This window comes from Anolis carolinensis, chromosome 5, assembly GCF_035594765.1.
Source record: "Anolis carolinensis isolate JA03-04 chromosome 5, rAnoCar3.1.pri, whole genome shotgun sequence".
Taxonomy (NCBI): domain Eukaryota; kingdom Metazoa; phylum Chordata; class Lepidosauria; order Squamata; family Dactyloidae; genus Anolis; species Anolis carolinensis.
The window spans coordinates 31,876,101-31,890,213 of record NC_085845.1 but is presented as its reverse complement, the minus strand read 5'-3'; the positions used below and the strand labels follow the sequence as shown (position 1 = coordinate 31,890,213).

Here is a 14,113-nt window from a genome sequence, read left to right as displayed (position 1 = left end):
CAAAGAAAAACAAGTGCTGTAGGCTGTAATTCAGAGAAATGGACTGGTGACATCGAATCAGAGGATTCCTTGCCTAAGAAAATCCTATGCAGTTGAGTCACCATAAATCAGCAAGCAATCTGAAGGCACATATCCCGAAGCACTATGATAATAACATGGAATTAAGAATGATAACTTTGATATATTGATCAACTATGTGTTTTATTTTTCACTAAAAATATTATATTTAATACATTTTACAATGGTGAAGCCTGGACAAAACAAAATCCCTCATCTCATTTCATCACAAATGAAATGGGAATATCAACCATTGTCATTCCTTGCAGGGAGTATTATATTATCACTGTCTCTTTTCCATACTCATGAAGCAATGGTTGAGGGCATTCATGTGAAGAATAATAGAGCTGTCTCATAAGTGATTTTTTGCAGATGATATAAAAATACTGGGAATGTTATACAATGTAGCCCTTCTTGCTGAAACATTAATAGATCAGTCTGGAAACCACACAACGCTCAGTTCATAGATCGTTGGAAGGGGTTTGTGGCAGAACGATATTACAGAAACTAGGTACAAGTATTTGACATGAGAAGATAATCCACAAAAGCATTGTCAATGGATATATTCAGTGTGTAGTACTTTACAATAGTTTACTAGGTAAGTCTATGGTCTCTGGAAGGGCATTGCAGAGGTTATTAGATGAAATGGACTCCTGGGACTACATTATGAGAAGTCAAAGACAGCCCCCTTGGCCCCCATGAACAAATCTTGCCAGAAAATCCCTAAACAAAATGTTTGCTTAGAATTTACCTTATCCTAAGTTATTTTCTTGCTCGTTATTCTTTTGTCCATGAAAACACTCTTTACAATCAAGTAGAAGGTGTCTTGACATTCATTGTGCTTTTGTGTCACATATAGGATTTAATGAATATCACAAGTATTATTATAACAGCCTTAAAGTATTTGAAAGACAAGGTTTCTTTCCACCAAAGGAATTGTAAGTGTCATCCTCCTCTCATCATCTATTGCAGAATCAGTAAACGTTTGTGCTCAGGACTTTTTATTTGAAGTGACTAGCTTATTTAATTAATACATTTTAATTGCTGTATGGATTTTTTAACCCACTCTAATTTCTCCCTTTGTTGCAGATAATGTTAAGCGACTTTTCCATTGATTATTTGGAACTGGTGCATTCAAAGAAGACTGCTTCCAATATAAATTTGCAACTCCTTGGACTTTTAAATCGCAAAGTTTCATAGCCTCACCCACCTCCCTTATAAATGCATTGCAATGGTCACATGAACGTTTGGAGAGTGGCACTCATAACTTGGCTTATTTATAATGGCACTTTAGAAGGAAGAAGCCACTTGTTTTTGAAATAGATAAATTATAAACAGAAAGTTCTGCAAAGAAAAATGAATCTGATTGTGAAACTTCGTAGAAGTTTCCGAACAATAGTAATACTCTTAGCTACTTTCTGTTTGGTGAGCATAGTCATTTCTGCTTATTACTTGTATACAGGTCACAAGCAAGAAATAGCTCTTATTGAGTCAACAGATGGGGTAGAATGTGAAAAACTTTTACCATACAGATCAATGGACCTTAAAATGGTGAAACCGATCGATCCATCTAGGACTGACCCTACTGTACTACTGTTTGTTGAAAGCCAGTACTCTCAGCTTGGCCAAGACATCATAGCTATTCTGGAGTCGAGCCGATTTCAGTTTCAGATGGTGATTGCATCTGGGAAGGGGGACATTCCTCCACTGGCTGATAATGGCAAAGGGAAATATATCCTTGTGATCTATGAAAATATTTTGAAGTACACATCCATGGATTCTTGGAATAGAGAACTTCTGGAGAAATACTGTGTGGAATACAGTGTTAGTATAATTGGTTTTCATAAAGCCAATGAGAACAGCTTGCCAAGCATTACACTCAAAGGATTTCCATTATATCTTTACAATAATGTGGCTCTGCAAGACTGCTTAGTAAATCCTCAGTCTCCTCTGCTGCACATAACCAAAGCTCCAAGGGTCGAGAAGGGCCCATTACCTGGTGAAGATTGGACCATTTTCCAATTTAATCATTCTACATACCAACCAGTGCTTTTAACAGAAATTCAGGCTTCCAAACCATTCCCAGCATCACTGCCGAAGATTTCTCTTTATGCTACAGTGATTCAGGACCTGGGACTACATGATGGAATTCAAAGAGTCCTTTTTGGAAACAATTTGAACTTTTGGCTGCACAAACTCATTTTTATAGATGCCATCTCCTTCTTGACAGGGAAGAGGCTTTCACTGTCCTTGGATAGATACATTCTTGTTGACATTGATGACATCTTTGTTGGAAAAGAAGGGACAAGGATGAATGTAAAAGATGTCAAGGTAAGATGAGAATTAATGGTGAAACCTTTTCTCTGTGATACATTTCAGAGACACAATAATATAGAAGCCTCAGAATCTCTCTCACTATTGCATTGCTCCACATTTTGGAAACATCACCCTGCCTTGTAAGTGTTTAAAAACCAGGTCTAACTGCATTATTACATCAACTATTTCTAAAAACTACTTTTTCTAAAAGATTTTCATCTGGAGCAAATCAGTCTGGCAAAATACTTTGTGAGACAGGGATCTAGGTTTAATCTGACTGACATTGTGCCTGTTACACTACACTGGTTGTCTAGTCTTGCTGTGCGTCAAGTGCAAGCTGTATGGATTTATATGTAATAACATAGAGAAGAGATCTTTAAAATTGCTGTCATGCAGAAAAGTTAAGTAAATAAGAGCTGATAATTCAATCTAGTCTTTCTACTTGTCCTTTTGCAATGAATTACTCATCAAGCTGGTGGATGGAGATGTTTTCAAATCATACTAGTGTCAGGAGGGTAAGAATTACAAAAGGTGATTGAAATAATCAGCAGACATCCCAGAAGGACATTGTTTCCAGTCAGTTCAGGAAGTAACATACTGTAACATTCCATGGGCTTTCAGGATAAATATTTAGATATATAGAAAATATTTAGATGTCAGCAGCTCTTGGGTATCACTTGGAGATTAAAAATAAATTAGACACACGAAAAGGATACTCAATCAATACCTTCACTTGAATTGTGTAAATAAGGTGTGGTCCACTGTGGCCATCCAGCGGTTTTTGATCTGCAATTTTCATAATCTGTCTAGCTAACTCTTCTGGGAATTCAAATGCATTCTTGTAATGAAAGCAAATATCACAGACATTTCCCCATTTTCAGAACCATGAACATTTATGTTATGGGAGTTATGTATATAACTTGAAATTATTCTCTAACATATAAACAAAATGTTGGTGTTAGCTCTACAGAATCGGGCAACTGCTTCAGGCAGCAGAAGTTAGAGCAGCAACATCAGATTGTTTCTCTAAAGCTGCCAGCAGTTGTTCAGTGTTGGAGAAAAGAGCTGTGTGTCGCTCCCAACCTGCCCTGGACTCCCCAAACCAGCTTTCTGCTTCAGATGTGGTGCATAATGCTATCCTGTCACCTGGGTTGTTTTAAGAGTCATCCGTCATGCAGCCCTGACTCCTCTACATTCAGTGGAGAGGGAACATTATCTTGTTCTTTACTTCAAGTAGTGAAATATTTTGTGGCAGCTTTGCATAATCCCTCTCACTCTCTCTTTCTGTTCCTCTTTCTTCCTGCACATGTAAGATATATATTTTCAACCTGGCTTAAACAAGCTTTGTCATTTGATCTGTCCTACATGCTGTCAAGGACAACAGGTGGTTTACAAATCTTCAGAGTTCATTTCCCTTATGAATCCAGCAAAGACTCATAAAATGTTCCATATTAAAGTCATTGTGGAAGAATGTGGAAACCACTGCCTTGCAGTGTTTTTGGTCAACTGAAATAATCCATGGTTTTAATAAATTGCTTGCTACTTTCTATATGAAAGGATATGAAAAACTGATCCTTCAATTTTTTTCAGTCTTTGGCTTTTCTGGCCCATGGTCACGGTTACCCGCAGTGCCTCTGACATTGTTGCTAAGCACAGCTGTTACCATAAATGGAATGCAAACAAAGATGTCATACTTTTTATGAATCTTATTGGTAGCCTCAAATAGAGTAAATCAAATTATTCAGTTTTAAAATAATATCAATGTTTCTGTAAATCACATGGATTCAGGCATTTGTTCTCAATTCTTGTTAGCCAAGCCTTGTTCCAGAATCATCACTTTCAATTTGAACTAATTCTTTTTCCTAGTAAAAATTAAACCAGAACAGAAGCATAATTGAACTAAGATATGAAGATACCATAGTGCCCTTCATGCTCTTCCCACTGCTCCAGATGTGTTCGTACTAACAGTGAAAAGGGACATCTTTATTGTTACACCTTAATGGGCTATCTACTTGTTTCCATGTTTTGTTGTTTTTCAGGTGGTAAACAAAGCCCATCCTGAAATTACTGAACTGAAGATCACCAATGTGCACTTCTTGTTCATAATCGTCCTCATTCTCCTAGCTTCAGCAGAACTTCAGAAAGCTCGATTGCTCTTAGAAAGGATTTTGCATGAGACTACTTCCTGAATATCTTTTTGCACAATATTCAAAATAAAACATGAATACTGACTTATAATTACATAGGTCACAAACAGCTAATCCAAATTTAACACAAAGAATATCAGAAATGACTTAAAGAAGGGAGTGATAAGTATGTTCAGTGCTTATTATTATAATGACATTATAATACTGGTAATTAGAGTTGTGTGCAGAATTAGTTCATTTGTTTCCTTCATTTCGTTTGGTACTCCAGGAGCATGTAATGGGAACCCCCCTCCCAGTACGAAAATCAGCTCACCACGAAAGCAAGCGGGAGCTGATCCCAGCTCCAAGCTTGCTTTTCAGCATCACAGTTTTATCTTTTTTTATTAATTCCCCAGCAAACAAAAAGTAAACCCTAATTCCCTGAAAACTACTCTCCTCTTCCAGGAGGTCAATGTTCTTCCTTACCTGGAAGAGGGAAGCCTCCTTAAAATGACTTGGAATGGAAAGACTGCAGAGAAAGTGCATGCGCCTGCCAGTTCCTGCAGCTGAGTGCCTCCTCTAGAGTAAGAAATTATAACTTTAGAGGATGCACTCAACTGCAGGCACTGGCAGGTACACATTCTTTCTTGGCCTACACACACTCTCCTTGGAGCTGATCTTACAGCACACTCCACTGGGGAGATACCTGACTTTCCCAGTGCTCCAGAGTAGACCCAGGCAGATGATCTTTCACCAGACACCCTTTGAGGGGAAACCTGGCTGTAAAATATTACCATGCCAGGCTCATGAAGCAGAATGTTGGGAGAGATATGTCAATGCTTGGTAGCAGACTGTCCATAGGAATGCCCCTGACGCAACATCACTGAAGTGATTCAAACCGGGCAAATTTGACAGCTCCCATCACATGTGGTTTTGGGTGTTTTCTCCAGTTATATCTCAGTTCCTAAGTCCAGAAGATGATCTCTGGCCATATTCTTCCCCTTCCTTTTATTGGACTGTTTCAGCTGTAACAAAGCATGATGGATGCTGAGAGGAAGTTCCCCTGTGTTGTGGGAAGGGCTCAGTCATAATTTGTACTCTCAATGGATTCTAGGTGTTTGGAAAAGGGGAGGGCAGTCCTTACTTAAATGAGAGTCCTATTTATGCCAATATGATCTCCAGTGGAAGTCTTTCTTTTCAGTAGGATTTGCTACACTATAGTCAGCAGTATGGCTAGCATGCTGTTGGTGACACTTGCAAGTGCCATGTCAAACTATGGTAGTACATGTCTTTTTATGGTCATTGTAGAAGGATTCTTCACACAGTAACATACCCATAATATTGAATTCATCTTTGAAATGAAAGAACCATTGGGAAAGGAGATGGGGACAGTATAATTTCATGTGGTAGGGCTTTATGATCTGGCAAAAGATGAAACATCCTAATCAATGTTATGGAGTTTTTTCCCATTTGAAAAAAAAGCCAATTTCATTACAAACAGTATACTAAGTCCCTTCCATTGCATGCTTTTTGACCCAGTTGTCTAGGCAGGTTAGAGTTAACCTGCACATTACCAACTTGCAGTTTCTGAAGTCAGTCCTGACACTGAAAAAAAACCCCAATTGGATCTGGAATTATCAAATAAAATTAGCATATTTGGATGTCATACTTCTAAATATGTCAACATTTAAAACATGTAGGTGGAGAATTCACAGTATAAACAAGATTTCAGTGAGGGAGATGATGCAAACAATAATAATAATAATAATAATAATAAAACTTTATTTATACCCCGCCACCATCTCCCCAATGGGGACTCGGGGCGGCTCACATGGGGCCATGCCCAAGACAATACAATAAACAAAATATAAAAACAACATATCAAAATACAATTAAAGAATACAAGAATAACACTACACAATACAGAACAAAATAAAGCAAAACGTAGCATAACATAACAAGGGCGGGCCGCATGGACACAAAGTTAAAAACTCGGGGTAAGAAGAGATAGAATAAAACCATGGGGAACAGGGTCTACAGAATAGATGTTGGGGGGAGAAACAAAGGAGGTATATACAATTACTCTCCGAAAGCACACCGGAAGAGCCATGTTTTTAAATCTTTCCTAAAGGCTAAAAGAGTGGGGGCTTGCCTGATCTCAATGGGCAGTGAGTTCCATAAACGGGGGCCACAGCAGAAAAGGCCCTCTCCCTTGTTCCCACAAGGCGGGCCTGAGATAAAGGCAGTGGTGACAGGAGGGCCTCCCCAGATGATCGAAGGGCTCGGGCAGGTTTATGGTAGGAGATGCGGTCACGAAGGTAGGCGGGTCCCAAACCGTTTAGGGCTTTATAAATGATGGTCTGCACCTTGAATTGGGACCGGAAAATGAACGGCAGCCAGTGGAGCTCCTTAAACAAGGGAGTAGATCTCTCCCTGTAACTCGCTCCCGTTATTAATCTGGCCGCCGAGCGTTGGACCAATTGTAGTTTCCGGGCCGTCTTCAAGGGAAGCCCCACGTAGAGCGCATTACAGTAGTCCAGTCTAGAGGTAACTAAGGCGTGCACCACCGTGGTCAAGTCAGACTTCACGAGGTATGGTCGCAGTTGGCGCACAAGTTTGAGTTGTGCAAAAGCCCTCCCGGCCACCGCCGACACCTGAGCCTCAAGCGTCAACGCTGAATCCAGGAGGACCCCCAAACTGCGGACCTGTGATTTCAGGGGGAGTGCAACCCCGTCCAGCACAGGTTGCCACCCAATACCCCGATCCGACGAGCGACTGACCAGGAGGGCCTCTGTCTTGTCGGGATTGATCCTCAGCTTGTTCCTCCTCATCCAGTCCGCCACAGCGGCCAGGCACTGGTTCAGCATCCGAGGGGCTTCCTTGGAGTCAGATGGAAACGAGTAGTGGATTTACGTGTCATCTGCGTAGAGATGGCAACGCCCTCCAAAACTCCGGATGACCTCTCCCAGCGGTTTCATGTAGATGTTGAAAAGCATGGGGGAAAGAATAGACCCTTGCGGGACCCCACAGGTCAAAGGCCAGGGGTCCGAGCAGGTGTCCCCCAGCTTCACCTCCAGGAAGGACCGGAGCCACTGCAGAACAGTGCCACCAAGCCCCATCCCAGACAGCCGTCCCAGAAGGATACCATGGTCGATGGTATCGAAAGCCGCTGAGATGTCCAAGAGAACCAGCAGGGTCACACTCCCCCTGTCCAGTTCCCTGCGGAGGTCATCCACCAAGGCGACCAAAGCCGTCTCGGTACTGTGCCCAGGCCTGAAGCCAGACTGCGAGCGGTCCAGAAAATCAGTGTCATCGAGGAACCTCTGGAGCTGCGTGGCAACCACCCGCTCCAGAACCTTGCCCAAAAATGGGAGGTTGGAAATTGGTCTGTAGTTGTTACATACGGATGGGTCTAACGAGGACTTTTTAAGTAGCGGTTTTACTACCGCCTGCTTAAAGCAGGATGGAACTGACCCCTGGCTCAAAGAGGCATTAATTATAGCCACAAACCAATCCAACAGCCCCTCTTTGGCCAGCTTAACCAGCCAAGAGGGACAAGGATCCAGAGCGCAAGTGGTCGCCCTCACAGAATCATAGAATCATAGAATAGTAGAGTTGGAAGAGACCTCAAGGGCCATCTAGTCCAACCCCCCGCTAAGAAGCAGGAAATCGCATTCAAAGCACCCCCGACAGATGGCCATCCAGCCTCTGCTTAAAAGCCTCCAAAGAAGGAGCCTCCACCATGGCCCGGGGGAGAGAGTTCCACTGCCGAACAGCCCTCACAGTGAGGAAGTTCTTCCTGATGTTCAGGTGGAATCTCCTTTCCTGTAGTTTGAAGCCATTGTTCCGTGTCCTAGTCTGCAGGGCAGCAGAAAATAAGCTTGCTCCCTCCTCCCTATGACTTCCCCTCACATATTTGTACATGGCTATCATGTCTCCTCTCAGCCTTCTCTTCTGCAGGCTAAACATGCCCAGCTCTTTAAGCCTCTCCTCATAGGGCTTGTTCTCCAGACCCTTAATCATTTTAGTTGCCCTCCTCTGGACGCTTTCCAGCTTGTCAGCATCTCCCTTCATCTGCGGTGCCCAAAACTGGACACAGTATTCCAGGTGTGGTCTGACCAAGGCAGAATAGAGGGGGAGCATGACTTCCCTGGATCTAGACGTTATTCCCCTATTGATGCAGGCCAAAATCCCATTGGCTTTTTTAGCTGCCGCATCACATTGTAGGCTCATGTTTAACTTGTTGTCCACGAGGACTCCAAGATCTTTTTCGCACACACTGCTGTCAAGCCAGGCGTCCCCCATTCTGTATCTTTGATTTCCATTTTTTCTGCCGAAGTGAAGTATCTTGCATTTGTCCCTGTTGAACTTCATTTTGTTAGTTTCGGCCCATCTCTCTAGTCTGTCAAGATCGTTTTGAATTCTGCTCCTGTCTTCTGGAGTGTTAGCTATCCCTCCGAGTTTGGTGTCATCTGCAAACTTGATGATCGTGCCTTCTAACCCTTCGTCTAAGTCGTTAATAAAGATGTTGAACAGAACCGGGCCCAGGACGGAGCCCTGCGGCACTCCACTTGTCACTTCTTTCCATGATGAAGACGACGCATTGGTGAGCACCCTTTGGGTTCGTTCGCTTAGCCAATTACAGATCCACCTAACCGTAGTTTTGTCTAGCCCACATTTTACTAGTTTGTTTGCCAGAAGGTCGTGGGGGACTTTGTCGAAGGCCTTACTGAAATCTAGATATGCTACATCCACGGCATTCCCTGTATCGACCCAACTCGTAACTCTATCGAAAAAAGAGATCAGATTAGTCTGGCATGACTTGTTTTTGGTAAATCCGTGTTGACTATTAGCAATGACCGCATTTGTTTCTAAGTGTTTGCAGACCACTTCCTTAATGATCTTTTCCAGAATCTTGCCTGGTATTGATGTGAGGCTGACCGGACGGTAATTGTTTGGGTCGTTCTTTTTTCCCTTCTTGAAGATAGGGACCACATTCGCCCTCCTCCAATCTGCTGGGACTTCTCCTGTTCTCCAAGAACTCTCGAAGATGATTGCCAGTGGTTCTGAAATAACTTCCGCTAGTTCCTTCAATACTCTTGGATGTAGCTGATCTGGCCCTGGGGACTTGAATTCGTTTAGAGTGGCCAGGTGTTCCTGGACAACTTGTTTCCCTATTTGGGGTTGGATTTCCCCCAATCCTTCGTCCATTCCATGTTGCTGAGGTTGAAGATGGCTTTCTTTTTGTGAGAAGACCGAGGCAAAGAAGGCATTAAGCAGTTCTGCCTTTTCCCTATCCAAGAATCCCCCTTTCCCAGACCCAAGAATCCCCTCCACGTCATCAGGAAGAACAAGCCGGAAAGAATCCCACAAGATCGAACAGACAGGTACCTCGGTTACCTCCGCTGGAACTACAATTAAACTGGAGTCCAAGTCACGGCGTATCTGAGCAACTTTGCCTGCAAAATGGTGCGCGAAATCGCTGCACCTGGCTGCCAAGTCATCGGGGAGCCCCTGGGCCTCAGGAGGCCGCAGAAACTCTCCCACAACAATATATGTTAGAAAAATGTTCATGAAAATATGGCTAGTTAGCTAGACAGGCAGACAGACAGACATGTAAAAGCAGATCCATTTTGTTCCTTTAAAAATGGAATGAAATTAAAGAAATAGGATGGGTTGGATGCAGTCATGGGAAAAAAGAGAAAGCTTGCAATGGAGACCAGCAATTCTCTCATGGTCATGTAAACTTATTTATTTATTTATTTATTTATATTTAAATTGTGTCAGAAGCAACTTGAGAACATAATATAACTATTGTAGGAGTTGGTCTATGTAGATAAGCATTTCTCTGTTTCACATTCTTTTCCCTGTTTGCATAAGTTTACAGTAGGAACATACAACACGTACTGTCTCTTTCTCTGCATACAATAGAAGAAAAAGCTTGGACTTGCCATAGGCATAGTCTTAAAAAGCTTTTTTACCTTTGATCGATACTTTTCCTATTAGGAAAAATGATGTTTTCTGTCAGTGGTGATGATGTCTGAATGTAAAACACTTTGAGATACATCAGTAACCTGCATTTAGCTTTTACCAGAAGCTTTTGAGTTTTACAGTTTTATTTGCTTTCAAATAAAATTAGTTTTTCAGTGCATTTCTTAATGAGCCATTTATAAGCCATGTAATTTTCAGATGCATTAGTTTCAAAGCCAGCTTCTTTCCTAATGAATATGTTGGTTTTTTTTAAAAGGACGGGTTGCTTTATAGTAAAGAAAAACTACTGGAACTTTGCAATAAATCTGTCAACACTGACACACAATTGAAAGTCTGTATACATGACCTTCCCTGATGAGATAAAGCACCCTTTTCAGCAGGAGAAGGAAAAGGTCAGGAGACAAGGGGAATGGATTTTTCTAAAGGATATTTTAGAGCTGTGGTTTATGTATTTCAAGATGCCTAATGATTCTAAGATAGTGGTTCATGCTGTACTAAAACACTGAGTATCTGATTCAAATGCCCTATGCTGTCTCAGATTCATGTGGGGATCTGATAGCTTGGCTCAATGTTGTCCTTTCTCATTCTTTGCCCATACTCTTGGATTTGCCTCCCTGAACATTTGCTGATTGCTGCTTCTTTTGTTGCTTTCCGGCCTCACTTGAGAACTGTTCTGTTTCCAAAAGCTAGCATATTTACCCCACCATAAAGCAGTGGAGGTGGCATAAATCAATTTGCTGGCATCCAGGGATGGCCAGAAACTATTTCTGTTGGTAAAGAGATGGGGTATGTATGTAGCTTGTGTAAGTTACTTAAGTCGGCCATGCACCCCAACCCTCCTCTTTGGCATTTGATTTAATGCTTTGTAGTCTTGAATATTTTATAAACATGTATTGTTTTGTTTGCTTCACATTATATTATTTTTTTTTGCATTTTATCAGGATATTTTACTTTGCAATTATACTGTAGAGTTATGTATTTTTTCCTTCATGTGTATATAGATATATTTCAGACTATACACCCTCTGTTTTTGGTTATTTTACTGCAAAGTGTCATGTACATTTGATGGTGCTAAATAAATAAACAAATACATAAAAGGTGGTGGTGGTGGTGATGTTGATGTAATATCCCACATTACCTCCAGTGCTATTCTATGCTTTTGGTCCAAATACAATTAAAATATAGTGGTTGCTAATATCCATCTTGGGAAGGGAAGTGGTCTTAGAATATATCTCCCATGGATATAGGATACTGAATTATTATTGTTACTATCACCATCAGTATCACCGTCTTTGAAATTTTACAATTAATAGATACTCATGTCACCAAAAAAGAGAAAGAAAAAAATATGCAACGTAGTTAGGCTTTTAGGCCTGTTTTAGGGCACTTTCAGATTTCACTTAAATGTGTGTCAAAACAGATTTAAGAGACCCGCTTTGGCATGCATTTAAATCCCCACACCTCCCCCAAAATCTGAGCTTTCCTGGGAGGGTGTCTAGACATCCAGAAACCCCACCAAATAAGTTCTTAAAAATTAAAACAACTTACCCAGCTACTTCTACTTTAAGTACTTAAAGTACTTCTGAAGTCCTCCTGGCATGTAGAAATGATGTGCCAGGAGAAGGGAGGGGATTGGAGGAAAATCACTCCTCACCTCCCCTTTCCTGGAGCATCATTTCTACGTGCCAGGATGACTCCAGAAGTACTTAAATAGCAGCCAGCACCTGGAAATACCCAGATCTTATCAAAGATCTGGGTCTTACCAGATATCTAATTAATTTAGGACAAAGCAGGGTTTACCTGCTTTGTCCCAAATTAACTTGGTTTTACCGGAGGCATTATTTGGACACCTCCAGTAAAACCAAGTCAGGTCTCAGGTTAAAAGCCTGTCTGGAAGGGCCCTTCGTTTGCCCAATCCTATTTATGTGAACTGGGTGCTCACCTTTTGACACCCTTGGTCTTATTCTGGGAGTTGCATTTATTTAGTCTTGTTTTTAAAGATTAATGTAGAAATAGATTAAATATTTGGATAAATTAATAACCCACTTGCAAAAACTGTTATTTGAAAAGGATGCTGTTCTGTTATTATAAGGAAGTAAGGGATAAAACTCCGTTTGGGAGATCTTTCTGTGCATTTACTTCTCTCCCCCCAAATGATCCTCAAACATTCAATTGGTTCACATGTTCAAAGCATTGATCTCCTTCCCTTGCTTTTCAAATGATATGAAATGTCATTAGTCTTTGGCACCTCCTTAGAGTTTTGAAAGCCTTTTTTATTTTTGTATTTTTGCACTAACCTGATCTTTGTGCATTAAAAAGCACTTTGAACTCTGAAAGAGTAGTCTCATTTCAGTGCCATAAAGACACAGATACATATAAGAGCCACACAGTTCTTTTGATCGTAGAGAATGAAATAGCACCATGATATCAGGGGACTATACCCTAGATGTGTTCAGGGGGAAAGGGGTTAGGTGTGATAATACTAATTACAGAGCTTCCATCTGGTAAATTCTGTGATCCTTTGGAAAGAAAGATTTTATATACAAAGGGCAGAAAAGAAAATGCACACCTTTCCCCCATCCATGGCCAAACTTTTAAAATAAAGTTAACAAATATTTTGCAGAGAGTTAATAATATCTGTTGTCAAAAGTATGTAATCTGACAGCTCTTAAGGTGGCAATATAGATTGTTTCTGGAACAGCTATTGATGTGCCATTTATTGTGCAATCTTTCTTCGAAGGCATTAAAGCCCATTAGACACTTTCAGAATGTGTACAAATCAATGTAGGTATGCAGGGGAGAGCAAGGGAATCTGGGTGGGGACACTGTGAATTCCCAAAGGTGGAATTCTGTAGTTGTATTCCAGGGATGGAAATAATACTTTAAAATATTTTAAAAACTTGTTGAGTGGAGATGGACAGCCTAGGAGATGTCACTTAATTATGCGGTACACTAAGACCCCTTCTACACTGCCATATAATCCAGATGATCAAAATCGATAATCCACATTATCTGTTTTGAACTGGATTATATGGGTCTACACTGCCATCAAATCCAGTTCAAAGCAGAAAATCTAAATTTCATATAGCAGTGTAGAAGGGGTCTCGGTCATTCAAAATACATGACAAACATGGTTGATAGTGGTGTGCAATTCATCCAAAAGGAATGCTGTTTCAGGGTCCATTGTCATCTGACCCCTCATTCTGTTTACCGGGAAATTACTCAAATCAGGAGGGGTGTTGCCATTTTCATTCAGCAAAGATTCAGCCCATTGGCTACAATGGGAAATTTTAAAGGCTCGGTCCTCAGTCATTTTAAGACCTATCTGCATGAAACTTACCTCAGTTTTAGACCCCATTTTCATCTGCAGGCCTGCCAAGTTTCAAAACAATTCACCAATCTAATTATTTTTTGAATTATTTTAAGTTTTAACCATAACATTTTTAAAATAAGACAAACCGCAAGAGAAGGTTCTGGGAATTGTAGTCGCCGGTTGTGTCCATTCTCAGCCAATCAGAGCATGGACACAACCAGGCTTTTTATTGGATGAGAAACAGAGAGAGAGAAAACTTCAACTCCCATCATGCTCTGAGAGGAACTCAGAGATTTTTCGATGCCTAGCC

The 14,113-nt window shown here is 41.1% G+C and overlaps 1 protein-coding gene and 1 long non-coding RNA gene across 3 annotated transcripts in view; one reads left to right on the top strand and one right to left on the bottom strand.

Annotated features, from left to right (window-relative positions):
• The window catches only part of ndst4 (N-deacetylase and N-sulfotransferase 4), a 149,355-nt gene that overhangs the window by 26,311 nt on the left and 108,931 nt on the right, over positions 1–14,113 (top strand). For both annotated transcript variants that reach the window (XM_016994116.2, XM_062983498.1), the window contains exon 2: positions 1,147–2,388. In XM_016994116.2, the coding sequence (XP_016849605.1) occupies positions 1,414–2,388 (975 nt within the window). In that variant the 5' untranslated portion in view covers positions 1,147–1,413. The remainder of the gene's footprint in view (positions 1–1,146; positions 2,389–14,113) is intronic.
• The window catches only part of LOC134299728 (uncharacterized), a 118,882-nt gene that overhangs the window by 75,362 nt on the left and 29,407 nt on the right, over positions 1–14,113 (bottom strand). The window lies entirely within an intron of this gene.